The sequence below is a fragment of the Hylobates moloch genome, unplaced genomic scaffold (assembly GCF_009828535.3).
Source record: "Hylobates moloch isolate HMO894 unplaced genomic scaffold, HMol_V3 SCAFFOLD_23, whole genome shotgun sequence".
NCBI classification, from domain to species: Eukaryota; Metazoa; Chordata; class Mammalia; order Primates; family Hylobatidae; genus Hylobates; species Hylobates moloch.
The window spans coordinates 39360251-39388088 of record NW_026652298.1 but is presented as its reverse complement, the minus strand read 5'-3'; the positions used below and the strand labels follow the sequence as shown (position 1 = coordinate 39388088).

The 27838-nt window shown below is 56.2% G+C and overlaps 3 protein-coding genes, 1 long non-coding RNA gene and 1 pseudogene across 4 annotated transcripts; 3 read left to right on the top strand and 2 right to left on the bottom strand.

The window, feature by feature from the left end:
- The first annotated feature begins 527 nt into the window (after positions 1-527).
- LOC116462393 (serine protease 30-like) lies at positions 528-2889 on the top strand. Its single transcript, XM_032754100.2, has 7 exons — positions 528-540; positions 714-805; positions 886-912; positions 1136-1301; positions 1385-1653; positions 2154-2314; positions 2531-2889. The coding sequence occupies exons 2-7, from the start codon at positions 754-756 to the stop codon at positions 2858-2860; spliced, it is 1005 nt and encodes a 334-aa protein (XP_032609991.2). The 5' UTR covers positions 528-540; positions 714-753; the 3' UTR covers positions 2861-2889.
- A 430-nt stretch (positions 2890-3319) lies between these two features.
- On the top strand, positions 3320-6726 carry LOC131382401 (uncharacterized). The gene is made up of 4 exons (XR_009211861.1): positions 3320-3680; positions 5540-5627; positions 5750-5856; positions 6410-6726. It is a non-coding gene; the product is annotated as an uncharacterized LOC131382401 (long non-coding RNA).
- Positions 6727-11965: 5239 nt separating this feature from the next.
- On the bottom strand, positions 11966-14067 carry ZG16B (zymogen granule protein 16B). Its single transcript, XM_032145012.2, has 4 exons — positions 13900-14067; positions 13735-13813; positions 13432-13534; positions 11966-12455 (listed from the first exon to the last, which is right to left on the bottom strand). The coding sequence occupies exons 1-4, from the start codon at positions 13978-13980 to the stop codon at positions 12089-12091; spliced, it is 630 nt and encodes a 209-aa protein (XP_032000903.1). The 5' UTR covers positions 13981-14067; the 3' UTR covers positions 11966-12088.
- A 7461-nt stretch (positions 14068-21528) lies between these two features.
- On the top strand, positions 21529-21870 carry LOC116462621 (eukaryotic translation initiation factor 1-like; annotated as a pseudogene).
- A 952-nt stretch (positions 21871-22822) lies between these two features.
- On the bottom strand, positions 22823-27447 carry PRSS21 (serine protease 21). The gene is made up of 6 exons (XM_032145140.2): positions 27179-27447; positions 27053-27079; positions 26544-26709; positions 25540-25832; positions 23408-23562; positions 22823-23152 (listed from the first exon to the last, which is right to left on the bottom strand). Exons 1-6 carry the CDS (start codon positions 27240-27242, stop codon positions 22913-22915), a joined length of 945 nt encoding a protein of 314 aa, XP_032001031.2. The 5' UTR covers positions 27243-27447; the 3' UTR covers positions 22823-22912.
- Between the last annotated feature and the right edge of the window lie 391 nt (positions 27448-27838).

Below are 27838 nucleotides of genomic sequence, written 5' to 3'. Positions count from 1 at the left end.
TTTGTTTTGTTTTGTTTTGTTTTGTTTTGTTTTGTTTTTTGAGACAGAGTCTGGCTCTGTCTCGCTCCGCCTCTGCTCCTGGCCCTGGGATTGGGGGCCAAAGGTTTTGGGCAGTGGCAGCAGCAGGAGGAAGTAGCACCTGGAAAACGTGTCTCCTGAATCAACCCTTCCTGTCTGGGGGGCTGAACCCTGGCTGTCTTTGTTCCCATAGCAACTAATAGGGCTCCCCTAGGTTCCAGCCCCTTAGATACGGTGTGCCCCAGGAGGGCTCTGCAGGAGCTACAGGTCCTTCTGGTGGGAAGGGAGGCGGGAGGTGGGCTGGGGCAGCCCGGCTGGCCTGTGTGGAGACATCACACTTCCTGGTTAGGGACAGAGTGAAGAGGGTTGGCCCCCACCTCTGCCTTGAGCAGAGCTTCCAGTGGGTGAAGAAGTGGGGGTCTCCTGCCTGCCGGAAGGATGGGTGGGGCCTCCACATCGCAGCCCAGTAGGGTGGACTGACCGGTCTTCTGACCTCTGGCTCTTTGGAGGGACTGGCCTGAGGTGGGCCCTGGCAACCCCAGCCTCCTCTAAACCACCTCCCTGTAACATGCGGGACAGGAGCCCAAGCGGCATCTAAGGAGGGCGGGTTCTGCCAGGCACAGAGGGCTCCAGCGTGATTGCCACTGGTTAATGACCTGCCACCCCAGCCCCCCCAACCTCTGGTGCCGTCCAAGGACTCTGACCCCAGTGCAGTGTCTGTAGGGAAGAGGAGCCATGGGGCTTCAGGCAGGCCCCATGCTGCTTCTGCTGCTGTGGCTGCTGCCAGGTGAGGGATGCGCCTCTGCCTTCCCCTCCCTCCCACCCCCTGACAGCCTGTGTGCTCCCCTTTGCTCTCTTGCTTTCCAGGGGCCCGTGGGGATGTGCTGCCTTCAGGTACCATAGACATCTCATCCCTGCACTCAACCAGGCCCTACTCCTGGCCAGGGAGGACTGGCCCCAGGGGACATGCAGAGGCCCTTGGCCCTGGGAGCGTCATCCCGGGACATCAAGGGCAGAGGGATGTCAGAAGGTGTTAGGGTAAAGAGTGAGACCGGGAGGGAGGGGCTTTCTGAGAGGGAAGAAAGCTGAGGTCTCCCACCCCCCCAACCCTCTGCAGAATGCGGCCACTCCAAGGAGGCTGGGAGGATTGTGGGAGGCCAAGACACTCAGGAAGGACGCTGGCCGTGGCAGGTTGGCCTGTGGTTGACCTCAGTGGGGCTCATATGTGGGGGCTCCCTCATCCACCCACGCTGGGTGCTCACGGCCGCCCACTGCTTCCTGAGGTGAGTGGCGCTGGGTGGGGGTGCTCCTCGCCCCTCCCCTCGGCGGCTGCCTGCAGTGGGCCGTGTTTCCATTCCCCTCCCAGGTCTGAGGATCCCAGGCTCTATCATGTTAAAGTCGGAGGGCTGACACCCTCCCTTTCAGAGCCCCACTCGGCCTTGGTGGCTGTGAGGAGGCTCCTGGTCCACTCCTCATACCGTGGGACCACCACCAGCGGGGACATTGCCCTGATGGAGCTAGACTCCCCCTTGCAGGCCTCCCAGTTCAGCCCCATCTGCCTCCCAGGACCCCAGACCCCCCTCGCCATTGGGACCCTGTGCTGGGTAACGGGCTGGGGGTCCACCCAGGAGAGAGGTAAGGGGAATATGTGCTCACCAGCCTCTACTCCTAGCCAGGGAGGGCCAGCCCAGGGACCACACGGAGCCAGCCTGAGTGTCTCCACAGACCTTGGTCTGCGTGTTTATCTTCTCTCCCCTCCCACCCCACCCTGAAGCTGGGAACACCTGGGGCAGGACCCATGCTGTCCAGACTGTGGGACTCCCCTTGGCCAAGGTGACCACCATATTGGATTTTGGGGATCTTGAGCCAGTGTCCAGGATTGTGCCCGTGTTGGGATGAATAAGCCAAGGCTAAGAGGTCATGAGATTAGCCAGGGTCATGGGAGAGGATCTGGGCTTGAGCCCTGCTCCCTGACCCCACTGCCTCCTGGTTTGGGAGTTGAGAAGAGCAGGGTGGGTGGGCAGAGAAGAGGTAGGAGGTGCAAGCTGCCACCATCACAGGTGAGAGGGAAAAGGCTCACCTGATGGGGACGAGGCTTGAGGTGGGCTCAGGCTGGCCCCCACCATCACATCCAGCCCTGGCGAGTGTCCTTCAGGAGGTGGCTGTGCCCCTCCTGGACCCGAACATGTGTGAGCTGATGTACCACCTAGGAGAGCCCAGCCTGGCTGGCCAGCGCCTCATCCAGGATGACATGCTCTGTGCTGGCTCTGTCCAGGGCAAGAAAGACTCTTGCCAGGTGACTGCAGCTCCTGGTCACCCCATCCAGTTGTGTGGGCTCTTTAGGCTCACCCTGTCCTGGACTCTCTCCCCATGTCCCACACCTCAGGGTCTCCAGAGGGACCAGAGTCCTTGCCTAGCTCCTTGGCCTCAGCAGCAGATTCTCGAAGGCACTTGGGGCCCAGGTGTCTCCCTCAGTGCAGACCTCATGGGGCTCTCCCTCTCTCTCCCCCAGGGTGACTCCGGGGGGCCGCTGGTCTGCCCCATCAATGATAGGTGGATCCAGGCCGGCATTGTGAGCTGGGGATTCGGCTGTGCCCGGCCTCTCCGGCCTGGTGTCTACACTCAGGTGCTAAGCTACAAAGACTGGATTCAGAGAACCCTGGCTGAATCTCACTCAGGCATGTCTGGGGCCCGCCCAGGTGCCCCCTCGTCCCACTCAGGCACCTCCAGGTCCCACCCAGCGCTGCTGCTTGAGCTGTTGACCGCATGCTTGCTTGGGTCCCTGTCAACCAGGAGCCATGGAGTCCGGGATCCCCCTTCCGGTAGGATTGATGGAATCTAATAATAAAAACTGTAGGCTTTTTATGTGTATTTTATGTCTTTGCTTTTCTAGTAATTCATTTTTATTGTACTTTACAAAAACACCCGGCTGTGGTAGGTTGGGAGAGCATGGTGCCTGCCCCGGACGGTGTCTGCTGGATGTCTTCATCGTTAGGGTCACGGTGTTCAGGCTTGCTCAGGACGGTCTTGGGCGATGTCTATCCCGTGATCCCTGTCCCTCTCAAAAGTGTCCCAAAAGTGGGAGGAAGAGTTATATAGTCACCGTGACTCAGCCAGTGCAAGAGCTGGAGCTCCCTGAAGCCCACGGATTTTCACTCTCAGGCATCCTTGTGTGGTTGCCATGGCCACCAGGTGTCCAATAATAGGCCTTGTTCTCCCAGCTCCGGCCCACGGAGTGTCCACACCCTCCCCCACCACCCTGCCCGCTGCTGACTGCAGCCAGTGGGGGCCCTGGGGGCTCTCCCAGGCATGAGCAGGGTCCTTGGGCGCTGTCCCAGGCATACAACAGGGGCTTTGAGGCCATCGCCAGTGTGGTGGGCAGCGCCCTCTGCCCGTGTCTGAGAAGCATGGCCAGAGCAGTGCGTGGCAGCACCAGTTCCACACTTGCAGGGAGGGATCCCTTTGGAAGTTCGCATCCGGTGTCAGTTTCCCTGTGAGACAAGGTGGTTGGGCTTTCACTCCAGTTTGGTGCCAGGTCTGGGGGAAGGACCGTCTGCTTGGGTGGGGCACAGTCGGGCCAGCCTTTGTCCCGGCGCCAGTCGCCTGCCCTGGAGGTGGCTGTTGGGAGCACCCCATGGAGGAGAGGGGCTTTGGGGTCACAGGTGAGTGGGCAGTGGAGCCGTCACCCCGACGCCTCAGCCCTCCCAGGGCGCACCCTCAGCTGGGTGGCCTCTTAGAAAATGTAGGTTGTTTTGCCGCCCTAGAAGACTGGATGCTCTAGAATAATCTCTCCTTTTGCTGTGGGCCGCCTTCATAGGGTCCTGTTCTCCCGCGACGGCCTCGCCTCCTTCCAACCCCTCTGCCTTCATCCCAGGATGGACGGCGTCCTGGAGGGACTCATTGGATCTGCCAGGAGCTCAGTGTCCTGGGTGGAGGTTTCTGGCCTCTCAGCTTCTCTGTTTGGTCTCACAACTTTCTCTTGCTAATCACTTTTATGCATCAGTTTGCTAATGGATTCTCCGGCTCTTCACTCATAAATAACTCCTTCCAGAAATCTAGTGAGGAGGGAAAGTGAAGGATTAAAACAAAATCCTCACTTCTGGATTTCTGCTTGAATGTTAGAGTTAGCAGAGTCCTCCCTCACACAGGCCTGAAGCACCAAGGATGTCTCAGAAGCACTCAGCCTCCCTCCTTACATATCAGCACCTTCAGTTTCTCTCTCCTTTTTTCTTTTGTGACAGGGTCTTGCTCTGTTGCCCAGGCTGGAGTGCAGTGGCTCGATCTCAGCTCATTGCAGCCCCGACCTCCTGGGCATAAGCGATCCTCCCACCTCAGCCTACCTGGGAGTCTACGTGCACACCACCATGCTCGGCTAATTTTTGTATTTTTAGTAGAGACACGGTTTCACAATGTTGCCCAGGCTGGTCTTGAACTCCTGACCTCAAGTGATCCACCTGCCCCAGCCTCCCAAAGTGCTGGGATGACAGGTGTGAGCCACCGTGCCCAGCGACCCCCCAGTCTCTTCCCCAGATGACCTTGACCAGGGCTGCTGTGCCATCAGCCCTGTGCCAGGATCCACTCCCATCCAGGAGGCCCCTGTCCAGGCTGTGTGCCTGTCTTTGTGTAGATGTGTCTGTGTGTGGGTGTGTATTTATGTGTGTTTGTGTGTGTTTGCCTGTGTGGATAGGTGTGGGTGTGTTTTTATGTGCATGTGTGTCTGTGTGTACATATCTGTGTGTGTATTTGTGTACGTGTCTGCGTCTCTATGTGTCTCTGTGGGGTAGGTGTGTGTATGTATGTGTCTGTGTGTGTGGGTGTGTGTGTCTGTGTGGGTATTTGTATGTCTGAGTATGGGTGTGTATTTGCATGTATGTATGTGTGTATGTGTGTGTTTCTGTGGTGGGTGTTTGTGTGTGAGTGTGTCTCTGGGTGGGTGTTTATTTGTGTGTGTATTTGTCTCTGTGTGGATATTTGTGTGGGGGGTGGATATTTGCGTGTATGTGAATGGGTGTGTATTTGTGTGTGTGTGTGTCTGGGTGAGTGTGTATTTGTGTGGGGGGTGGGTGTGTATTTGTGTGTGTATGTATGTATGGGTATGTGTGTGTGTGCGTGTCTCTGGGTGGGTGTGTATCTGTTGGGAGATGGGTGTGTATTTGCATGTATATGAATGGGTATTTGTGTGTGAGTGTGTCTCTGTGTGGATGGGTGTGTATTTGTATGTGTGTGTGTCAGTGGGTGTGTATTTGTGTGTCTCTGTGTGAGTGGGTATTTGTGTGTGGGGGGGTATTTGTGTGTGTGCTTGTCTGTGTGTATGTGTGTATGGGTATGTATTTGTGTGTGTCTCTGGATGGGTGTGTATTTGTGTGTATGTGTATATGGGTGTATATTTGTGTGCATGTGTATATGGGTGTGTATTTGTGTGCGTGTGTGTCTGCATGTGTATTTTGTGTGTATGCTTGAATGGGTGTGTATTTGTGTGTGTGTGTGTGGGGTCCTCAGAACCCCCCACATTTCCTGGCAGTGGACAGCACGAACGCTCCTCAACCCCCATGGGCAGGGGAAGCCTGCTGAGCCTCTTTTCTCTCTGAGGCATCTGACTTCTGCCAACGGTGAGTTAGAAGGAAGGGGCCTCAGCCAAACAGCAAAAGCCACAGAAGGATTTTCCATACCTGACCTGGACTGTGGTGCACACAGAGCCCTCTTTGTCTTCTTTCTCTGGTCCCTCACACAGGTGCTGTTTGTAGGGGACTTAGGAGACTGCTGTTTCTGCTCGTGAAGCCCCTCCTGCCTGGAGCTCGTTGGAAAGACACAGAGGGTTCTCCTGGTGCCTGGGCCAGGGTGGGTGAGGGTCCAAGGGGGCGGTAGGGCAGACGTGAGTCCAGGTGGCATTCAAGGTGCTCCACTTCCTCCAGCAGCTCCTCTTAGGTCCCAGCTGCCTGGCCCACTCGGACTGCACGGCAGCCAGCACCAAGTGTCTCTCAGTGGGACCCCCGGTTTGCTGGTTGGCCTGTCTGTGGGCCCAGTGGCCTGAAGGAGGCCTTGGGACTAGTGACACTGTTTAGAGACAGGTCAGGGCGGGAGCTGCACAGTTCAGTGATGTGTAGAAGGAAACCATTCAAACGCCCCTGCGAGACTGAGCCGGCCCGGGGATGAAGAAGTGGCCACAATGGACGCAGGTGTTCCAGAAGGCTGACAGGCTGACTTCTGTCCAAAGGCCAGAGCCGCCCAGGATTGGGGAACGTTTGGCCCAGGGGTGAGAAGCAGGAGCAGAGGCAGGGACCCAGCGTAGGACAAGCAGTTCCTTCCTCAGCCTGGAGCCCAGGGTGCAGGTCTGGCACGCGCCTTGTCTCTGAACTTGTAGTGAGTTGATGGCTTGTCTCTGATCTTGTAGTGAGTCGCTGAAAAGGAATTCTCAGGATTACAGCAGGTTCTGCCGGCGGCACTGTGTGCACGTGGACCTCGGAGTTCCAGGACAAGAAAATCACATGTTGTGGCGGCTGAAGTATTTGGGCACTTGGGACGCAGGGACTCTCAGTAAAGAACCTCCCCCCACAATGGTGGGACTGGGCCAACAAACACCTGAGCAGGAAGTGGCAGGAGGACCGTGGGACTGGGCTTTAAATTCCATGACTCACTCGCTCAGCCTGGGCTTCCCTGTCTGTAAAAATGTGAGATTACAGACACCCCAAGGGTGTTTGTGGAGATTAAATGAGGCGTCCTTGTGTAAGCACTCACCTTTGTGCCTGGTCCAAAATTGGATCGTGATGAATGCTAGTGTCTTTTCTTTGCTTTCCTTTCCTTTTTTTTTTTTTTTATTTTCCTTTCTTTTTCTTTTTTTCTTTTTCTGAGACAAGGTTTCACTCCTGTTTCTTAGGCTGGAGTGCAATGGCGCAACCTCAGCTCACTGTAGTCTCTACCTCCTGGGCTCAAGTGATTCTCCTGTTTTAACCTCCCAAGTAGCTGGGACTACAGGCCCACGCCACCACTCCTGGTTATGTATTTTTGTAGATTGTAGAGGCAGGGTCTTGCCATGTTGCTTTGGCTGGTCTTGAACTCCTGGGCTCAAGTGATCCATCCGTCTCGACCTCCCAAAGTGCTGGGATTACAGGTGTAAGCCACTGTGCCTTGTCCCGCTAGTGTGTTTTCTATCTATCCCCTCACCCACCCACCCACTTATCCATCCATCCACTCACCCATTTGTCCATCCATCCACCCACTCACCCATCTACTGACTCGTGAGTTCATCTATCCATCCATTCATCTACCCACTCACCCACCCACCTACCCATCTACCCATCCACCCACCCACCCATCCATCCATCCACCTATCCATCCATCATTCCACCCACTCACCCACCTACCTACCCATCTACTGAACTATCTATCTCCATTTACTGACTCACCCATCCATTCATCCATCCACCCATCCATCCACCCACCCATCAACCCATCCATCCATCCATTCATCCACCCATCCATCCATCCATCCATCCATCCCCTCATCCCAGAAAAAAAAAGATCCAAATCACAGGAGACTTACTAGCACTCTAGTAATACTGGCACACATACTCAAAACACTCCCGCAGAAACTGGTTTCCACCCCAGTTCTTTTCTTTTCTTCTTTTTTGTTTTTTCTTTTCTTTTCTCTTTCCTTTTTTCCTCTCTCTCTCTCCCTTTCTCTTTCTTTCTTTCTTTCTTTCTTTCTCTTTCTTTCTTTTCTTTCTTTCTTTCTTTCTCTCTCTCTTTCTCTCTTTCTTTCTGACAGAGTCTCACTGTCACCCAGGCTGGAGTGCAGTAGTGCAATCTCGGCTCACTGCAACCTCCACCTCTCGGGTTCAAGTGATCCTGCTCCCTCAGCCTCCTGAGTAGCTGGGATTACAGGCGCACGCCATCATGCCCAGCTAATTTTTGTATTTTTAGTGGAGACAGGGTTTCACCATGTTGGCCAGGCTGGTCTCCAACTCCTGACCTCAGGTGATCCGCCCACCTTGGCCACCCAAAGTCCTGGGATTACAGGTGTGAGCCACCCGCACCCCGCCAGGACTCAGTTTCTTTCATCACAAAATTTCTCATTCCTATGTAAACCTCATTGCGTTCTACCCATCTCCCAGCCCTCTCAATTCTCAGCTTCAAACACAGTCCTCTGGAAGCACTGAGGTCTAGTTTGTTTTGTCTCTTTTTGTGTCTTTCGGGTTGCTCTGCACTTTTCTTTTTGGACTCCTTGGCTTGTCTTCAGAGAGACTCTTTCTTCCTTGGAGACCAGGATCAGGGAGGGAAGCAGCTCAGATAAAATAACCTATGCCGCAGAGGATGGTAGGCGCAGACCCCCGGCTCAAAGGTTTGGAGGTTTGGGGAGCTGGAACTGCTCCGGCACCCCCACCAGATGCACAGGGTGTGTGAGGCAGAGCAGCAGCCTCTCAGGAGGGGGAGGGCAGGCCGGAGCAAGCTGCCCACGCTCCTCACAGCCACAGTGTTGCTTCCAGGCCCACGCTGCCCGGGGTTCTGTATCTGCCAGCTTGCCAGGCCTCATGCCCTAGGCCAGGGCTCTCAACCTTGACCTACTGAAGTTGGGGCCAGATAATTCTTTCTTAGGAGGGTGGGGGGCTGTCCTGTGCCTCGCAGGACATGTGGCAGCATCCCTGGTGTCCGCCCACTAGAGGCCAGGAACACTTCCCCCACCCCCATGTCCAACCAAAACTGTTTCCCGACAGGGCCCAAAGCTCCCCATTGCGGCCTGCAGTGCCCAGGGGAAGTCCCCAGCCTTCCGGGCCCTGCCGACAACTCAGCCCTGGCTTAGGGCAAAGTGGGCCTGCGTGTGGAAGATGAGGGGCCCAGAGAGCCCTCCTGCAGGCGCCCTCCCCTGCTCCCCTTTCTCTCAACACAGACCTGCTCCTCCAGAGATGCAGTGCCCTCCTTCTACATCGGGGCAAAGAGCAGGGGAGAGTCAGGGGACCTGCGTCCTCGTGGGGATCACGGCCTCATGAAGGGGTGAGTGGGACTGGAGATTCCTGAGCTTGTTCCTCGCCATTTCTCCACGGAGGATTTCAAAACATGGGAGCCCCTGGAGCTGCCCCATCCTCCCCTCCCCGCCTTTACCTGACACTCCCCCCATCTCAGTTCCCCTGGCCTGACCTGGACACCCCCACATGGGGCCTGAAGTGGCACAGGCTTGGGTAGAGGCGGCGGAAGTCCTTATCGAGGCTGGAGAAAATGTGTGTGAGGTTCAGGGAGAAACCTCTGGAGGGAGGCTCCTCTCCGGGTTCATCCTGGCTTCCTCGGGTACACCCAGTAGCAAGTGACAGAAACCCTCTCACATGAGCAGGTGCTGAAAAGACCTGCCCTGCCTTCCCCTCACTGGAAGGATGCAATTCTGTCTCCCCCACTGGTTCTCTGCTCTGTCCAAGAAGGGCCAGGCTTTCCAGCAGGCCCAATCCTGACTGCCCCCACCAGTTTCTGCCTCTTGGGACCTATCCTTCTCTCAAAGTGCCCAAAGTATCTTGAGTTAGGTTCACCAGATTTAGTAAATAAAAACACAGCAAGCCTGGGCAACACAGCAAGATCTTGTTTCTACAAACAACAACAAAAGCCGGGCATGGTGGCATGTGTTTGTAGTCCCAGCTATTCAGGAGGCTGAGGTGGGAGGATCACCTGAGCCCAGAAGGTCAAGGTTGCAGTGAGCCAGGATCGCGCCATTGCATTCCAGCTTGGGAGAAAAAAAAGAAAAGAAATAAAAGAAAAAATAAACACAAGTGAAAGAAACTTACTAAAACAAATTTTTAAAGAATTAAATAGAACCTTGAAAAGTAAAAAGTAACTAATGGAGCCCTTGGGCCGGTCAGAGGGGAGGTCCCCAGTTGGCCCCAGGGACTTCTCATCCCTCTCGCAGAAAGGAAAGAGATTTCTCCTGCAAAGCAGCTGCCGATACGTGTATCAAAATGTTTTCTTTCTTTTTTTTTTTTTTGAGCTGGAGTCTCTCTCTGTCGCCCAGGCTGGAGTGCAGTGGCGCGATCTCGGCTCACTGCAACCTCCTCCGCCCTGGTTCAAGCAATTCTCCTGCCTCAGCCTCCCAAGTAGCTGGGACTATAGGCACACACCACCACATCCCACCATGTCCGGCTAATTTTTGTGTTTTTAGTAGAGATGGAGTTTCACCATGTTGGCCAGGCTGGTCTGGAACTCCTGACCTCATGATCCACCCACCTCGGCCTCCCAGAGTGCTGGGATTACAGGCGTGAGCCACGGTGCTCGGCCCAAAATGTTTTCTTAAAAGTGTTCTCTGCCTGGGCTTTGATTATCAACACGTTGAATGGTAAGTCTGATCACCATAATTTTGAAGTGGTGACAGCTGTTTCAAGGTGTCTGTGACAACAGTATTTGATGTGGTCATTTCATGGGTGTTGCATGTGAGGTCACATTCATACCCGTAGGAAACATGAAATTTTCAGTCAAGGGCAATAAAAAAAAGAGGTAATTTTCCCCCCATCCCAGTTCATGGATTCTCTGAATTTTGATTTCTGATTTTTGTCCACAGACCCCAGGTTAAGAAGTGGCTCTCGACCAGCATTTAAAATTAAATAAAAATAAAAGTAGAGAAGAGAAAAAAATCAGTGTGTATTTCATGCAGGAAGATGAAGCTGGGTTGTGAAATCTTTGCCTAGGTCTGGTGTTCAGGGGCCAGACTTTGCAGCTTGGTCACCTCAAGGTAAACCTCCAACTCTGCCTCTAAAGGCTGTGGAAGACAAGTCACTTTGCTCTCAGTAACCCCGTTTCCTCATTTTGCAAATGATGATAATTGAAGTCCTGTCCTTCAATTGTTGTGGGTGGGGAGTTTGGGTGGAGCCCCTGAAATAGGACCTGGCCCTTCCCCCGATCACTGACTGGCTGTTGCATTAGATGGTCACTGGGTGTTTGGCTGTTGCATTAGATGATCGCTGGGTGTTTGGCTGTTGCATTAGATGATCGCTGGGTGTTTGGCTGTTGCATTAGATGATCGCTGGGTGTTTGGCTGTTGCATTAGATGATCGCTGAGTGTTTGGCTGTTGCATTACACGTGTTGCTTCCTGTGTCTCAAGTAGGATCAATTTCTCTCTGTGGATCATGGTCCCAAAGGGCTGAAAACCGTGTCCCCGGAGGTCCCTGGAGCTCTGATCTTGGCAAGTGCCCATGTGGGCTTGGAGGCTTGGGAAGGGGACATGAAGAATGGGCTAGGTCCAGGGCTTGTACTGATTTCCTGTTGCCACTGTGACAAATTACCCCAACCACCTGCATCTCCTGCCTTTGTTCATGTTGAGCCCTCAACCTGTAATGCCCTCCTCCCCTTGTCTCCACTTGGCCAATTGTCCTTCATCCTTTAAGACTTAGCTGAGACATTGCCTCCTCTAGGAAGACTTCCCTGAAGCACATCCCCCTCACCTCACCTCTGGGCAGGAGCCTACACACAGTGACCTGCATGTGTTCCCATCCATGCAGATGGCAAGTGAACTGCCACTATCTGCCTCTGCACCAGCCCCCACCACAGTGTATACGCACTCAGCTGAAACCTGGCCTCTTCTTTATACCCCCAGTGCCAGGGGAGCCTGGGGAGGACAAAGCCTTGGCACATGTTTGCTGAGTGAATGGACGAGTGAGTGGCTTCCCTGAGGCCCCTTGAGCACTCAGAGAATCCCGGACTGAGTGGCCAGCAGAGGCCCGCTGGATGGGCCTGGGGTGAGGGACAGTGGGGAGTGGTGGCCTCGAAGCGTGACTCCTCAAAGACTGTGGGACTGGCACAGAGATCCACAGCACCCCTGAGGGGGTGGTGCTGCTCTCTTTCTGCCCTTGGCAGAGTCACTTTTGCCCTACCCCTCATCTCAGTTCACTGGGCTCCAGCACTGGGGCCTTTGTCTCTAAGGAGCAGGGAAGGCTTTGGTTGTACCCCAGATCCAAGGACCAATCCTGGATGCACTGATTCTGCAGAAGCTTTATTTATTGGTGGATTCAGATTCAGCATCCCGACTCAGTTACTCCAGTACCCTCAGCCACCACCACCCAGATGGCCTCAGCTCAGATGGCCCCGTACCCCACCCTAGCCCTATACCCCACCCGTGGTTGAATTTGATGTGTGTTCGAGAGCAACTGGTGGCTCAGTGGTCGGCTCCTCTACTGGATAATTCCATTCAAAGCCAATGCTCTTGATGCCAAGGAGTCCATACTGGCCATAGATGCCCACCAGCACCTGCCCCTCTTGGCTGGGGTAGGCAGAGAAGATCTGGCCATCAAGGTTCCCAAAATAGAAATAGCGGTCCTTGCTGGTGTACATGACCATACCCCGGAGGAAAGCTTGGAAGGCGACAAAGACTTTTGTGATGTATTCGCCTGGCTGCAACGTGACTTCCTGGGTATTCCCACCTAAGGCGCCCAGTTTCACATCCCAGGAGTCTCCAAGTTTCACCTGGACACTGGGAGAGAGGCAAAGCTTTGGACGCCCAGATCTGGGATGGCCCAGCATATCCCAGGTCCTCAGCGCCCCCATCCTCCTTCCCGGGATGCAGAGAGTCCAGCGCCATCAGACTTTGGGTCCCTGACGCAGACTCACTGGTCCACCCTGGTTCTACCACTTTTGGGCCCTGTGATCTTGAGCTCGTTACCCAGCCTCTCCGGACTCAGTTTCCCCATCTGCAAAGCAGGTGTGACTTTTGGGAGGAGTCACTGAGACCCTGACAGGGAGAGCTCCGCACAGTGCCAGGTCCCCGTGACCCAGAAGGCACCAGCTGCTGTCACTGTGGCCCACATATGAGCTGCCTCTGGCCGAGCCTAGACCTCCCTAGCCTTAGTCACTCCGAGCAGAGCAACTCACAGGCCGAGGGGCAGGTGACTTCCCACACTCGCCAGCCCTTCCCCGACGGGGCTCATCTTCATCCGTCCCTCACCCTGGTGCTCTCCCAGGATGCACCCCTCCGGCTCGCCCCGCCCACCTCTGTCTCCTCTGCTGTTGGGCTTCTCTCCCCTCTCCCAGGACCCCAGAACTTCTAAGTGCAGGGCAAAAATCCATCCCAGACCTCCAGCAGAGACACCTCGATATTAACGAAATGGCCCTGGATTTCTGCCTCCAACACTTCTGCTGACTCATCTTCAGTCAGTGGTCCACTCTGACCCTTACCTTCTGTCTTCTTTGACAGTAATCGGACAGACTTTCCCCTGACTTTCCTATCAGGCATGGGGACAGAATGGCCATTTTTGATTGAGTTGAGCTTGGGTTGAAGGGAGAAAGTAGGGAGGGCGGTCTGACCTTCTCTGCTCAAGCCAGGAAGCATCGGCGGTAGCCAGGCATTTGTGGGAAAAGTGGCTACGGGTGCCTACCCCCTGCCCCGAGTTCCTGAAACTGTGGGATGGGAGGGGACATGGCGTTGGGCCCATGACCATGGCCCTACTCACCTTTTCACCAGGAGAAGACCCACAGACACCCGCAGCCCTGTGAGGTCGTGGTCATAGTCTTCAGTGGTGGTGAAATACTTGCCTCCTCCAGGGCCGTACATCTCTGCAGGAAAGAGAGACCCAAAGGGAAGAAAATCCCCACACGGTGATATGGGGGTGACCTCTGCCAGAACAGGGGACCCCGCCCCTCCAGGCAGACAGGATGGTTCTGTGACCAGAGTTAGTCTGGGACCAGGGCCGGGCGAGTCCCTGGCTCTCCCGGAGGGAGGCAGGGGAGGTTGAGGGCAGACCCCGCCGACTTACTCCCTGCCCAGGTGGGGCCCCCTAGGAGGGCAAGCGTGAGCAGCAGCAGCATGGCCTCTGGCCGGCGCATCCCAGGGCTCTGCGGGAAGAAGAGAGGCCTCCTGACTCCAAAGCAAGGGCCAGTGTGACTTTGCCAGGCCCCACCCATGGAGCCAAGCACCTTACCTCGCCTGTGACTGGGCGTCTGGTTGTGCCGGGCACCCTCCACATCGCCTTTATACTCTCCTGGGCCCTCTGGGCCCCCATCCAGAAGGAAGGAGCGAGGGGCCACCAGGGGGACAGGAAGGAGCTGGCCACGGGGCTATTCGTGGGGGAAGGCCCAGGGCCAGCCTTGGGGAGGCTCCCGGATGTGCGGTATTTGCTGTCTTGGCTATGCAGCCTACATAAACAGAGCTGGGGACAGTGACAGGCATTTCACAGTCATCTCTGGGCTCTCTCCAGTCAGCACTGGCACCGACTTGGATGGCAGATGTGGGGACAGTCTGGCTCATCCAGCTCAGCCTGACGGCTTCCACCCGAGGGTGGAGGGTCAAGGGTCCACAGAAGCTCCGTGGGGCCCACTCCTGCCGTGGGCGACCTGGAGTCAGGGCCTCCTTCAGACTCAGGCAGCACCTGGTGCCTGGCAGGCTTCCTGGGACCCAGGCCGAGCTTGACGCGGGCCCTGAGAGAGTCTGAATGGACCACCCAGCCCTTTGTGTCCTGCGCCCTGTGCAACAGGCGCACCAGGCACTGGGCCTCGAGGCACTGCCCTTAGAGGCTGCCTGGGTCTCTCCTCTGTGCTGCATCTGGGTGGAGCAGGTATGAGCCAGTGTTCAGGGACTCAGAGGCCATGGGAGGGAAGGACACGGAAGGCGCAGTCCGAGCCACGATGGGAGGCAGAGGGCCTGGGGAGCGCGACCCCCCAGGCTGGTCCTTCCGAGGAGGAGTCGGCCCTCATCTGGGGGGGGAACTGGCGCTTCTCCAGGGCTTGGTCCCGGGGGCGCTGCTGGTTTTCCGTCTCACTCCTTCGCCCCTCAGCCCCTCTTGTCAGGGAGGCCTGTGCAGGCGGATGCCTGTGGGCAGAACGCCATCACCCTCAGACGCCAGCTGAGAAAAGCTCGTGTTTGGAGATGTCTCATCAAGGACACTGAAGGACCCGGGGCATTGGGAAGGAACTGGAGTGTGCAGAAGAGTTGGGGTGTCGGATAAGGATCAGGGGAGAAGAGATAAAGGCTGTCGGATGCCCAAGCGAGGAGGGCACTGGGGACAGATTGCAGCTCAAGCCCAGTTCCATGCGTGTCCTCAGGACACCTCTTGTGTGTGTTCCGGGGGCTGAAGCTCCGCAGGGCCCGTGACCGCTGGGAGCAGCCATACGGCTGTGATCACCAACACAGGACCCTGGAGGCAGACGCGGGTCCAGCCCGGCTTCCTGACGTAGCGGGGCTGGGATGTGTGGGCACGTGCTTCACCTCTCTGGGCCTCTGTTCTCTGTGGATAACAACAGAACCTCCCCCTGAGGGTGCTCAGAGGAGCCAAGATCCTCCCCCCGGGGCTGGTTGCCCTGAGCCTTAGACTTTATGCCTTGGGGGAGAGTGTACAACGTTAATTTTTGCAAAGAACAAAAGCTGAGAAATCACAGGCGCATCCACCTGGAGATGCCGAGAGCCCGGATGGTGAATCCCTGGCTGTGGAAAACTTGGGTGGAGATGGTGGGGGACACTCCCACTGCACACCCATCCCCCAGGGAAACAGGCTGGAAGACCAGTGTGTGTGGACCCCACATGCTTCCCAGGAAGATGGGTGCGGAGAAGGGCTTTGTGCATGCACAGGTCTGGCTCTGGAAGTGCTGGCTCACCAGGAATGGGGACGCTGGTCTCATCGGGATGAGAGTGGGAAGGGGCTGTGGGAGGCTCAGGACTTTCATGACTTGAGCCAGGTGCCTGCACCGGGGGTGGCGAACTATGACCCAGCCAACCACCACCTGTTTCTGCCCAGGCCACGAGCAAAGAATGCCTCCTACATGTTAACATTCTTAGGAAACATTCAAAAGAACAATGTCTTGTGGTCCATGAAAATTCTTTGAAATTCCCATGCCCCAGTTCCTAAGTCAAGCATCACTGGCCCACAGCCACCGTGCGCTCATTGGCATGTGGCCTGTGGCTGCCTTCATGCTTGCACAGAAGCTCACACGGCTGTGACAGAGACCTGCAGCCCCTGAACCTAAAATTGTACCATCTGGCCCTTCACACAAAACGTCCGCCCACCCCTGGTTGATACCTATTCCCAAAGAACCACCAAAGCCCTGTCCATTGTGCTGGATGGCAGAGTCAGGAAGGGGGCTCCCCATGACACCCCAGTCCTGACGGGGCAGGAGCAGAGCAGCACATTAGCCTTGGCACCTGGCCCTTGTTCTGGCGCCTGCACCATCTCCCTGGAGGTGCTGGTCAGGGCTGGGTTCCCACTGACTACTGTTTCAAGGTGAGGCCCCAATTGCACCTCTCTGCACCCCCTCAAGTGCCCCTCTGATTTCGGGGGAAGCAGAGCCCAGGCCAGGGGAGGATCAGCGGAGCCCCTCTCAGGAGGAGCCTCCTTTAGGGAGGTGGAGGTGGAAGAGGCCAAGCCCTTGGCCAGCACAGCTCTGGGAGGCAGGAGCTCAGAGGTGGCACAAAGGGGCTGTGTTCTTGCCCCAGCCCAGCCTGAGGGCGACTTTCCATGTTTTGCTGGCAGTTCAGGGGCCTTCTTTCTAACTCCAGGCTGGCAGGGTTTGATGCCCAGAAGGAAAGTCGTCTGAGCCAGGACTCCAGAAGCACTAGCTGGGGTTGCGGGGACTTGGAGGAAGAGAGTGCACACTGGAGGGGATGTTCAGATGGCGTGAACTTGGGGATCACACGCGCTGGTTCACACGTGTGCACTTGAAGATGCATGCACACACATGCACCCAGACACACACGCCCACCCAGCCTCTCCTGCACGCGGGGGACATGCACACATGAGGACACTCCTCCTCACCTGCATGCCTGACCTGGGGAAGAAGCCCACCTGCTGGGAGACACCCCCCCCCCACCCTCCGTCTGCCCTGGCCCAAGTGCTGGCCCTCAGCCCCTGCCCAGGGAGACTTAACACAGGCCCTTTGTCCCTTGGGATCAGGGCTCCCAAAAGAGGGATTTACTGAGCATTTATTTCCTGCCCAGGGCACGCCCCAGTCCTCATTCTGCCAGGAGAAGGAAACAATGAGGCCTTCTCCTGCCCGCAGAGGTGGCCCCGGGCCGGCTGGCCCTTGTGTGTCAGGAGTCAGGTTAGGGCCACAAGCCCCTGCCTCCCTGCCCTCCAGGTGTGGGGCTTGGGAAGACCCCTCTGTGGCTCTACAGCCTGAGGCCCAGCAGACAAGAGGGTCTCCATCTGTACCCACTCAGTTGGCGGGGCCTCCCTGTGGCCTGGGGGCCAGGCTGGGTCTCTGCGGGAAGCCCCCAGCCTCACTGGAGGCAGGAACACGAGTCCCTGGCTTGGATCTCTGGTTAGGACTGTCCTGACTGAGACTGAACAGTCAGGAGCTGTTTCCTCCCAGGGCCTCGGCGGCTCCCTGGGACTCAGTAACCAGAGGGAAGGTCCTGCTGGCTGGGGGAGGGGCAGGATCAGAAGTCCAGGGGCCTCTGTCCCAACCCCACCAGGCCGATGCTGGGCTGTACATGTGGACTTGCCCTTGAGCGGCTGCTGCTGGGGAAAGGGGCCCTGAGGGAAGGCACCGCAGCCTTGTGCTCCTGAAACCACAGCTCTCGCATGCCCGCGGCATATTCACTGAGTTCCCGTTGATGCCACGCCTGTGCTAAGCATTTTTTTTTTTTTTAGAGACGAAGTCTGTCTCTGTTGCCCAGGCTGGAGTGCAAGTGGCTCAATCTCGGCTCACTGCAACCTCCACCTCCCGGGTTCAAGCGATTCCCCTGCCTCTGCCTCCCGAGTAGCTGGGATTACAGGCACACACTACCATGCCTGGCTAATTTTTGTATTTTTAGTACAGATGGGGTTTCATCATATTGGCCAGGCTGGTTTCAAACTCCTGACCTTGTGATCTGCCTGCCTGCCTCGGCCTCCCAAAGTGCTGGGATTACAAGCGTAAGCCACAGCGCCCAGCCTCCGCTAAGCATTTTATCTGCACTTTCCCCAGAGAAACTCAATACTTTTACTGGAAAACCAGGACACATAACCACACATTTTGCCTAATCTTTCATGTAATTAACCTTCCATTAGTGCAAGTGTTGAAAAGAGAATACACTGGCCGGGCACGGTGGCTCAAGCCTGTAATCCTAGCACTTTGGGAGGCCGAGGCGGGTGGATCACGAGGTCAGGAGATCGAGATTATCCTGGCTAACACGGTGAAACCCCGTCTCTACTAAATATACAAAAAATTAGCAGGGCGTTGTGGCGGGCGCCTGTAGTCCCAGCTACTTGGGAGGCTGAGGCAGGAGAATGGCGTGAACCCAGGGGACGGAGCTTGCAGTGAGCGGAGATCCCGCCATTGCACTCCAGCCTGGGGAACAGAGCGAGACTCCGTCTCAAAAAAAAAAAAGAAAAGAAAAGAAAAGAAAAGAGATACACTATTCCCAAGTTTCAAGTAGAGGGAGGCGGGATTCCCGCGTACGTGTGTTGCTCCTTGGCGTCTGGGCCAGCTCAGGCTGCTCTAACACAAATCCCACGCCATGGGCGGCTGGTAGATGATAGAGGTTTGCTTCTCACAGCTCTGGAGGCTGGAAGTCCAGGATCAAGGTGCTGAGCGATGCGGCTGCTGGTGGGGGCTCCTTCCTGGCGAGCAGACCCCCATCTTCTCACTGTGTCCTCTTATTTGCGGAGGGGCGGAGAGCCCTGGTCTCCTTTTCTTATAGGGGCCGTAACCCATCACTGGAGGTCCTGTGCTCATGACCTTATCGAAACCTAATTACCTTCAAAGGTCCCACCTCTTGACACATATGCTTAGAGCTTCCACATATGAACTTTGAGGGGACAAAGACAGCCCACAGCACCTGGTTAGCATTCCCCTGAATCTCTCCTGAGGCAGGCACCTGCTTAGAACCTGGGGTTCGCCCCACTCTCCTCACCTCCTCTCCTGGGGGCCAGGAAGTGCCCCACGGCGGCCGACCCTGTCCACCTCCGCGGCTGTGCTCCAGCTGACTTGCTCCAGCCCTGTCTTGTGAATGGAGGAAGGATGTTGGGCTCAGCCTTTGCACCTGCCCCGGTAGATTCCGTGATATGGGACCTGAGAGGCCGGGCCCGGCGCCACACTCTGACCCTGTTCCTGACTGCACCTCCCGCAGCCACTCCCAGCCTCGGTTTCTCTATCAGTAAACAGGCCCCTAGCACACCCCAGCACCTGAGGCTGTTGGGAGGCAGGAGCGAGACCACGTGTGCGGCCGCCAGCCGTCTGCTGGGGGGAAACGAGTCCGTCTTATTGAGGTGATACGGTTTGGCTGTGTCTCCGCCCAAATCGCATCTTAAATTGTAGTTCCCATCATTCCCACATGTTGTGGGAGGGACCTGGTGGGAGGTAATCGAGTCGTAGGCAGTGAGTTACCCGCATGCTGCTGTTCTCGTGATAGAGAGTGAATTCTCACGAGATCTGATGGTTTTATACGGGGATTTTCCCCCTTTTGCTCGGCACTTCTCCTTGCTGCCACCATGTGGAGAAGGACGTGTTTGCTTCCCTTTCTGCCATGATAGTAAGTTTCCTGAGGCCTCCCCAGCCACGCTGAACTGTGAGTCAATTAAACCTCTTTCCTTTCTAAAATACCCAATCTCAGGTATGTCTTTATTAGCAGCGTGAGAATGGACTAATACATGAGGACCGGCCCGGACGAGGCCCTCGATGGTGTCAGGCACTGGAACAGCCTCAAACTGGTTTGAGTCAGTTGCTCATCTCCTTCCCAAGAGTGGCTGAGTCCTCCTTGGGAGGCTGCAGAGAGAGTCGCCCTGTGGGGGCGTCTCTGGTCCGGGAGGCCGGTTCCTGACTGCGGCCCCCACAGCGAGCCTCGTGGAGGGCCTGGAATGTTCCAGACTCGAGGATGGACGGTCCAGATGGACCAAGATGGCAGAAGCTGAGGATGGGCCCTGGGGAGCTGTCCTCCAAGGACAAAGTCAACAGACATTTCCCCTACATTTACCACCCAAATTCAGACATATTGGAGAGTAAAAGGTAACAGTGACACCCACGCAATCCCTGCCTCTCCAGTCCTCAGCATTCTCCTGTGTGGGTGTCACTGCATTTGTCCATGTCCCGGACCCTCCGTCCACTCATTGGTTCATCTTCTTTCCTCAGGCATCAGGTGCAGACCTCAGTTCACTTACCCTCAGGGACTTCCACATGCGTATCATTAACTAGACAGTTGGGGGGTTGGGCTTTTCCCATTTCGAAGCACAATTTGCATACAATGAAATCACAAATCTCGAAGTGTATATTAACAGGTTTAAGAAATATTTATGTATTCCAGACCACTTCGCTGGGCTGGAGCATCTGGCAGGAGGTCTGGGGCTAACTGCCCACTTGAGACCAGCCTGGACAACAAAGTGAGAACTTGTCTCTGCAAAAAATAATTTTAAACAACTTAGCTGGTGGTGGTAGTGTGGGCCTGTAGACCCAGCTACTCAGAAGACTGAGGTGGAGGGAGCCCAGGACTTCAAAGTTGCGGTGAGCTAGGATCACTGGCTCCAGTCTGGGTGCCAAAGCGAGACCCTATCTCTTAAAAAAAAAAAAAAAAAGCAAAACGAACAAACAAACAAAAAAAAACAAACAAAAAACTAGGCCGAGCATGGTGGTTCACGCCTGTAATCCCAGCACTTTGGGAGGCCGAGTCGGGTGGATCGAGAGGTCAGGAGTTTGAGACCAGCCTGGCCAACATTGTGAAACCCCGTCTCTACTAAAAATTACAAAAGTAGCTGGGCATGGTGGCACTCCCAGCTACTAAGGAGGCTGAGGCAGGATAATTGCTTGAACCAGGGAGGCGGAGGTTGCAGTGAGCTGAGATCGCGCCATTGCACTCCAGCCTGGGCGACAGAGTGAAACTCCGTCTCAAAAAAAAAAAAAAAAAAAGAAAAAGAAAAAAGGATGACGGGCAAACTGGCTGAAAGCTATTGTAGCCATTGAGTAGCATTTCATGACTGGGTTGAAATAAAGCAGAAAACAGGGCCAACTCTATAAAAGGGAACACTAGTACAATTTGAACAAGTTGTATTATCGATATCGCCAAAGTTACCCACTAGGTGGAGTGAAGCATGTTTTTAGGTCCAGTTCTGTTAAGTTACCCAAAGCAGTTACTGGCTGTAAAATTTTAATTACACATTATCCTGTCAAGGGAGAAAGATGAGCATTAAGAGAGGTAAGTGGACCACCATGATATGGAATCTCGTTTTGATGGTCTTGGGAAAAGCTGCAGTATGAAGCCGGCAATTTTGCAGTTAAAATGTCTCTGGTTGTGGCCTTGGATGGTTGGTGAACGCTCTGTGCGGTCCACACATCAGGCACAATACTTGTCCCTTGATATTTATGTTAAGTTGTTTAGTTTTAGCTCGCAGGGCATTTTTGAAAGAGCAGCTTCCAGTTTTAATAATTCCATAAGAGAAAACTGGATTGGAGGAACTTAGAATTTAGGGTCCAATATAGTCTACAGGTAGATGATAAAACTGATCTATAAACGATGTAAATATGACATTCCAAAGCCTTCGTAATGTTACAGGATCTCTGGGCTGTTGTTTTCTGGCTGGAAATCTGTGGCTGGTGGTGCCTTGGCCCAAGTTTTGCCCGTTCCCACTGAGGAAAACGAATCATCTTATATGTCCACTATCCAGAATCTCCACTCTTTCCACCCCTTTGCTGATTTAAGTAAGAGTGATGACCTGCTCCCTGCAGGCACTGAGGAATAGATCCATGCAAGAATTTAACAGAGAAATGACAGGAAAACCCTTAGTACTGTCTAAGGGATCACTAAGGATTACAATAAAAAGCAACTAGTGAAGGCATTTAAGAGGAAATTTGCCTGCAATAGGATGGTAATTGAGCATCCAGAATACGGAGAAGTCATTCAGCTACAGGGTGACCAGCGCAAGAACATATGCCAGTTCCTCGTAGAGGTGGGACTGGCTAAGGACCATCAGCTGATGGTTCAAGGGTTTTAACTACTTGTGGCTCACTGAATCTTGTGAGGATTTCCTTGTAATGAGTAGAATTTCCCTTCTTTCCCTTGTTACAAGTTTAAAAACCTCACAGTTTGTCTAATGTAACCATTTGGGGTCTGCTTTTAACTTGGACTGTGTAATTCTTTCATGCAATAAACTGCAAAAACAAAAAAAAATAAAAACATCACTAAGGGAGGGCCATGATTTTCGAACATGGAGCCAGCTGGAGTCCCACAAGGGGGACCATTATTGCCTACTCCCTGGGTGCTCAGAGCCTCACCTCGGGGCTGCCCCAGCTCTGAGGCATCCCATGCCCCTGAACTACTCTCAACATGGTGGGGGGGAGTGGTCAAGAGACAAACGCCCACCCTGGTGTCCTTGTCCTCAGTGGGCCAATGCTGAGGCCCCCACAGGATTGCACCCCAGTTACCTAGAATGGTACCCTCCGTGTTTGTGTAAGCTCACTGGTGTTCCTTCCTTCCCTGCCTCGGTTTCCCCATTTCCTGCAATCACCTCCCAGATAAACCACCTGCACCCATGTCCTGGTCCTAGGTCAGCCTTGGGGGAACCACAGTAAGATCAGGATGTCTGGTGTTTCTGTGCTGGATCCTTGTGGGGTAAGGGATGTCAGGATTGTTTCTTCCAATGCACACACCCCCACTCCAGGCTTTCCAGCTCCTGGCACCCTGGAACTACTCCTGTTCCATTGCCGAGCGTGATGTGCGTCTATAATTTCAGCTACTCAGGAGGGTGAGGCGGGAGGATCGAGACCACCCTAGGAGTTCAAGACCAGCCTGGGCAACACACAATTCTCTTTCTGATCGAAATAACCAGATGGTTCTATGATGCAGAACAGATGTGGGTGTGAGCCAGGGGCACAGACAGGCTGTCTGCACAAGACAGAATGAGCTGTCCATGAAGCCACCGCATTTGAAGAATGCTCTGCAAGGCATCAACTGGAATGTGTTTATTACCTAACAAGACAGAAGAGAAGCAGGGCCTGACTTGGCAGTGGCCCCAGCCTGCATGGGTTCAGGTAGGCTCAGGCCGGCCCCAGGAGTGGCAGAGCCCAGACAAGAGGGAGAAAGAGTAGCGGCCAGGAGGGGTCTGGCTGGGACATGCCACTTTGGGCCATCAGCTTCTGGATCCACTCAAAGTGGTGGCTGATATTGGTGTAGACACCGGGCCGATTGAGCCGACCACAGCCCACTCCCCAGCTCACGACTCCAGTCTGATACCACAGTCCATTCTTGTTACAGGCCAAGGGTCCACCTGAGTCACCCTGAGGAGCAGCGGGGCTGAGGTCAGCCCGGGGCGGAGTGAGTGGGGCAGGGGAAAGGCTGAGAGTGGGAAGGGCTATGGGGCTGGGGAGACTGGGTGCACATCCTCCTCCTCCCCCTGGCAGCAGCCAAGCCTCCGTTTCTGCATCTGCAGAATGGGGCAACAGTCTCCACCTCCCGGGGTTGGCATGAGGGTCAAATAAGGCACGGGACATAGGATGCTTTCCTGGGCTGGGAGTGGTGGCAGGGACACTCACAAAGCAGGCATCCTTCCTGCCTTGGGCATTGCCGGCACAAACCATGTCTCCGAAGACGTCTCTGCGGAAACTATACTTGAGGAAGAGGGGGTTGCACATAGAGTTGTTTATGATGGCGACCTGAACTTCCTGGAGGGTGTAGGGAGACGGCAGTGCTGTGGGGACGATAGGGGGAAGGAGAAAGACAACAACCTGAGGCCCTTCTAGGGAGGGATGGCATAGGCTGCAGGGGTGTGGGGGCCCTGGGGTTCATCTCCATTACCCCCAGCTCCAGCCCAGACCCCAGCACAGCAGAGACCCTCAGCAGCATCACAGAAGGCCCCGGGGGGGAAAGGCTGTCAGAGCTCCCCCAGCCTCACTTTCCCTGTCTGCAGGATGGCAACAATGGCCCTGCCTGCGCCCATGGAGAGATTCCTTAGCCAAAAGGAGCCGAGGGAGGGGAGACAGCAGCTGAGATGGTGTTAAGATGAGCATCCAAAGCCCGACCTGGGGGAGGGGCAGCCTGGCTGCAGCCCTGGCCTCAGTAGCAGCTGGGTGCTTTCCAGGCCTGGGCACAAGTTTGTTGCAGCGCTCTTAGGGCCCCCTCCAGCACCCCGGGAGGCAGCAGTCATCAGGACCCACTCCCAGATAAGGAGAATCAGGGGGATACCGCCCCGCTGACCCCCGGCAAGGCACTGGGGAAGTCTCAGAGCCTGACAGGAACCCACACCTGTCCAATTCCTGCCTCAGAGCGCCAGCCGGCACCTTGTCCTGCCGAGGATGACAAAAGACAATGAGACCCAACCTGCAGGCAGTGCTTCCAGTCAGCGGGGCCTCTCCTAAGCCCTCGGGACTAACAACCTGGGAACTAGCCTGGGATGTGGAACCATCATTACCCTATTTCACAGGGGAGGAAACGGAGGCTCCGTGAGATGAACAGCTTTGCCCCAGGCCTCCCAGCCAGCGCAGGGCACAGCAAAGGTGCACACCAGGCAAGGGGCTCCAGAAGTGCCTGCCCCCTGCCTCCCCTGCACTGTGAGTTGAGGCTCAGCCTGGGGTTGGTGTGACCTGTCCACCCTGGGCTGGGAAGAGAGGGTGGCAGAGGCAGCCTGGCCGTGCCCCTGGCTCACATCCACTCGTCTTTGCAGCAGGGGTCCTTCTCAGGAAAGAGAAAGGATCCCTCCTCTAGAGGGAGGTGGCTCCAGTGCTGAGTTCCCCACTCCCGCTTCCAACTGCCGGGGTGTGACTTGGGGACATCCCTTACCCTTTCTAAGGCAAGGGGCCCTGACTTCTCCATTTACTAGTTCTTGGCAATTTCCATAACCCTCTCAGTTTCCTCATCTGTAAGATGGGTATAAAAACGTTACCAACTTCATTCCTAGGTGAGCTCCAGCAGAAGGAGAGGCCACGCCTGGCTCACTCCTGGGCCCCCATGCCTAGAACAGTGCCAGGCACACAGTGTGTGCTCAAGGAACCACGTCTGTTATTGTTACTACTGTTGTGGGATGATGCAGGGACGGGCCAGACGTCGGAGCAGAGGGAAGGGGATTCCTGATACAGGGAACACGCCCAGTCTGGGGCTGCCGGCCCCGGGGCTCCTCCGGATGCTGGGCCCACTTCTTTCAGGGCATGTGTGCTGGGGGACAGGCAGGTGCCAGGGCAGGCCCACCAGAGGACCCCCAGAGGGGTTTCCGTGGGAGCTGTGGTTGAGGGTGGCTTGGAAGTTTCTGGGGAGAGGAATGGGCTCAGTGCTGCAGGAGAATCGGCCAGAGCTAGGGTGGGTGCGGGAGGCTTGGAGAGGCAGCCCGGGAGCCTGATGCCTGGGGCATTGGTGAGCACCGCGGGAGGTGGAAAGATGCAGGAATAAATCCAAGTCTGAAGTTTGTGTCGCTAAGCCCTCCAGAACCCCTCCACCACCGCACCACCTGCAGGCCTGCGCCAAGCTGGCCTCCCTCTCACACTCTCCTTCTGCCCCCACAGCCCCTGGAAGGGAGGGAACTGGGTGTTGGTCCCTGCCCTGGCAGGTGAGGAGAGACTGTGAGCAAGAGGGGCGTAGCCTGCACCCCGAGACCAAGCAAGGGGCTGTTGTGCCTATGTAGGGGAACAGGTGAACAAAGACAGTTCCTCCCTGACCCACCTGTCCCCAGCCTCACCCTCATCCTCTTTGATGTACCCCCAGCCGGTCACCCAGCAGTCTGTCCGGTTCTCAAACTCAAACGTGGAGGCCTGGAAACAGATGGGCTGGATGTGGTTAGTGTAGGTGACAGGTGCAGACAGCTTCACCAAGGCAATGTCATAGGGCGAATTCCCCAGGTAGTGAGGGCTCAGATAGATATTCGACACGAAGTAACGGGTGTCGTAAGCCTGCAGGCTCCAGAAGGATGGCATGGGAGTCAGCTGGCCAAACTGGACCGTCCACCCGGAGGGATCACTAAGGTCACTAGAGCTGGTAGAAGAGAAGAGAGCAGTCAGGGGCCCGGGGACGGAGGGCTGGCTACCTGAGCACAACTGGGGTCCGGTCCAGGAGGGGAGACTGTGGTGTTGCTACTACTTGCTAACACCCAGGGTCCCCTGTAGAAATGAAAGAGCTCAGAGAGACCACAACCAAAGTCCTAGGACCTGCTCCTGCAGCAGGAGGGTGGGGTCTTGTCACCTCCCAGAGCTGTCCCAAGGACCCTTGCATTCAGCCAAGGCCTCCAGGGGCACCCCCATGCAGCCCAAGGAGGAATGGGCAGATGCACCACGACAGCGTGGGCTTGGCAGGATGGAGTCCACACAGCGGCCCGGGCGTGCTGGCCTTGGCTCAGTGCCCCGTACTGTACTGCACCGTCCACCAGGAGGGGGGATGAGGGTGGGATGGACGGTGGTGAACTTTGGGTTGAAAGAATAAGGGAGAGAATACCCAAAAGTGCGTGGAAATGTTCTGGAAGAACATTCTGGAAGAACCTGAACAGGGTTCCCTCCAGGAGACCCAAAGGGAACTGGAGTGGGTGTAACCGGCTGCGGCACAGCCTGGGGCTCAGGAGAATACCAGGCCGCATCCACACACAACATTCACACCCAAGTCTGGCATCAGACCATAGGTAAAGTTCGGTGGCACTCCCCCCAGCCCTGCTCCTGCCCGTCACCGCACCCCTCCGTTGGCACCCCCACTCACCTTTCAAAGCAGTGCGCCGCCGTGAGCGCCCAGCGGTGGCTGAGCAGGCTCGCTCCGCACACGTGGGAATCCCACAGGCGCAGGCTCCCCTGCCATGGCCAACGCCCGAGTTCAGCGTCCTCTCCACCCACGATGCGCGACGTGATAACCCGTTGGCCGCATGGTCCTCGGATGGTCAGAGGAACTGCTGAGCCGCGGGAGGCAGCCCCCTAAGCCCGACCTCTCCCTTTCTCCCCTTCAACCCAGTCCAGGAAACCACGTTTTTGCCCACCGAGGGTCCCCTCGCGTGTGTGCAGCAGGAAGTAGGTGACACTGGAGACCCTCCCACGTGCTCTGCAGGGTCCGCCCATCCCCCTCCAGCGCCCATTAGTTACTTTCCACACCAACAGAGCTCTCGATCCACGGGGCGGGGGCGAGAGAGCAGTAGAGGTTCCCCCTACCCCCCACCGCCTCCCCGTCCACCTCGTCCCAATGGCCCTGGCAGGAATCGCGCGTCCCGGGCGCCCTACCTGACAACAGCTCTGCCTCAACTGACTCTGCAGGAGACAAGAAGTGAGCTCCCCGGGGCCTCCACCTCCCGTCCTCCCCACCGCCCCCGCCCCCACCCCGTCCCGCCAGCAGCGCCCCGAGCTCACCCGGCTTCCTGAGTCCCTCTAGCGCCAGCAGCAGCGCCAGCAGCAGCGCCCCGCGCGCGCCCATGGCCTCCTCTCCCGCGGCCTAGCGCCCCCTCTGCCTCCTCTCGCGCCGGGCCCGGGGCGCCCCCTGGGGGCGGGGCGGGGCGGGGTGGGAGCTCTGCCCTCTACTCCCAGCTTCACCCTCCTGGGCCCAAGTGCGGTTTGGGGACTCTCAGGCCTGGCAGCGCCCTGGCTTTCAGCTCCTAGGGCGGATCTTCAGCCACACTCCTTGATGTGGCCCAGACCCGGTGGACCCCACAGTCCCTTTCTTGTCTGCAGCCCAGGGGTCCTGGCTGCCCTCTTGGTGCCCCCTGCCTTCCACCCACGACCTCCTCCAGCACCAAGGGCCTGGCCCTGAGCCAGGAGTCCCCTTAAAGCCTGGGGACCCCCTGAAGGGCGGGTGGGGCCTAGCAGCACGGCTGGTCCTTCATGGGACTTCCTTGGGAAAACAGTGGTCCTGGGCCCGTTCCACCCAGAATGGGGATCCTGCCAAGTCTCTGCCCAGGCTGTCCCCACTGCGGGCTCCCGCTAGGCTCTCTTCACTTCTCTGGAACAATTTTTTTTTGAGATGGAGTTTCGCTCTTGTCGCCCAGGCTGGAGTGCATTGGCGTGATCCCAGCT

What these genes read in the sequence shown, in the direction of transcription:
- LOC116462393 (XM_032754100.2), top strand. Translation starts at nt 754, where the DNA reads ATGGGGCTTCAGGCAGGCCCCATGCTGCTTCTGCTGCTGTGGCTGCTG. An exon ending in GCCGCCCACTGCTTCCTGAG is followed by an intron (nt 1,302 to 1,384) that starts GTGAGTGGCGCT and finishes TTCCCCTCCCAG; the next exon opens with GTCTGAGGATCCCAGGCTCT. An exon ending in GCAAGAAAGACTCTTGCCAG is followed by an intron (nt 2,315 to 2,530) that starts GTGACTGCAGCT and finishes TCTCTCCCCCAG; the next exon opens with GGTGACTCCGGGGGGCCGCT.
- ZG16B (XM_032145012.2), bottom strand. Translation starts at nt 13,980, where the DNA reads ATGGGGGCCCAGAGGGCCCAGGAGAGTATAAAGGCGATGTGGAGGGTG. An exon ending in GACGCCCAGTCACAGGCGAG is followed by an intron (nt 13,814 to 13,899) that starts GTAAGGTGCTTG and finishes TTCTTCCCGCAG; the next exon opens with AGCCCTGGGATGCGCCGGCC. An exon ending in GGGCCCCACCTGGGCAGGGA is followed by an intron (nt 13,535 to 13,734) that starts GTAAGTCGGCGG and finishes TCTTTCCTGCAG; the next exon opens with AGATGTACGGCCCTGGAGGA.
- PRSS21 (XM_032145140.2), bottom strand. Translation starts at nt 27,242, where the DNA reads ATGGGCGCGCGCGGGGCGCTGCTGCTGGCGCTGCTGCTGGCGCTAGAG. An exon ending in TGAGGCAGAGCTGTTGTCAG is followed by an intron (nt 26,710 to 27,052) that starts GTAGGGCGCCCG and finishes TGACCATCCGAG; the next exon opens with GACCATGCGGCCAACGGGTT. An exon ending in GCGGCGCACTGCTTTGAAAG is followed by an intron (nt 25,833 to 26,543) that starts GTGAGTGGGGGT and finishes CTCTTCTACCAG; the next exon opens with CTCTAGTGACCTTAGTGATC.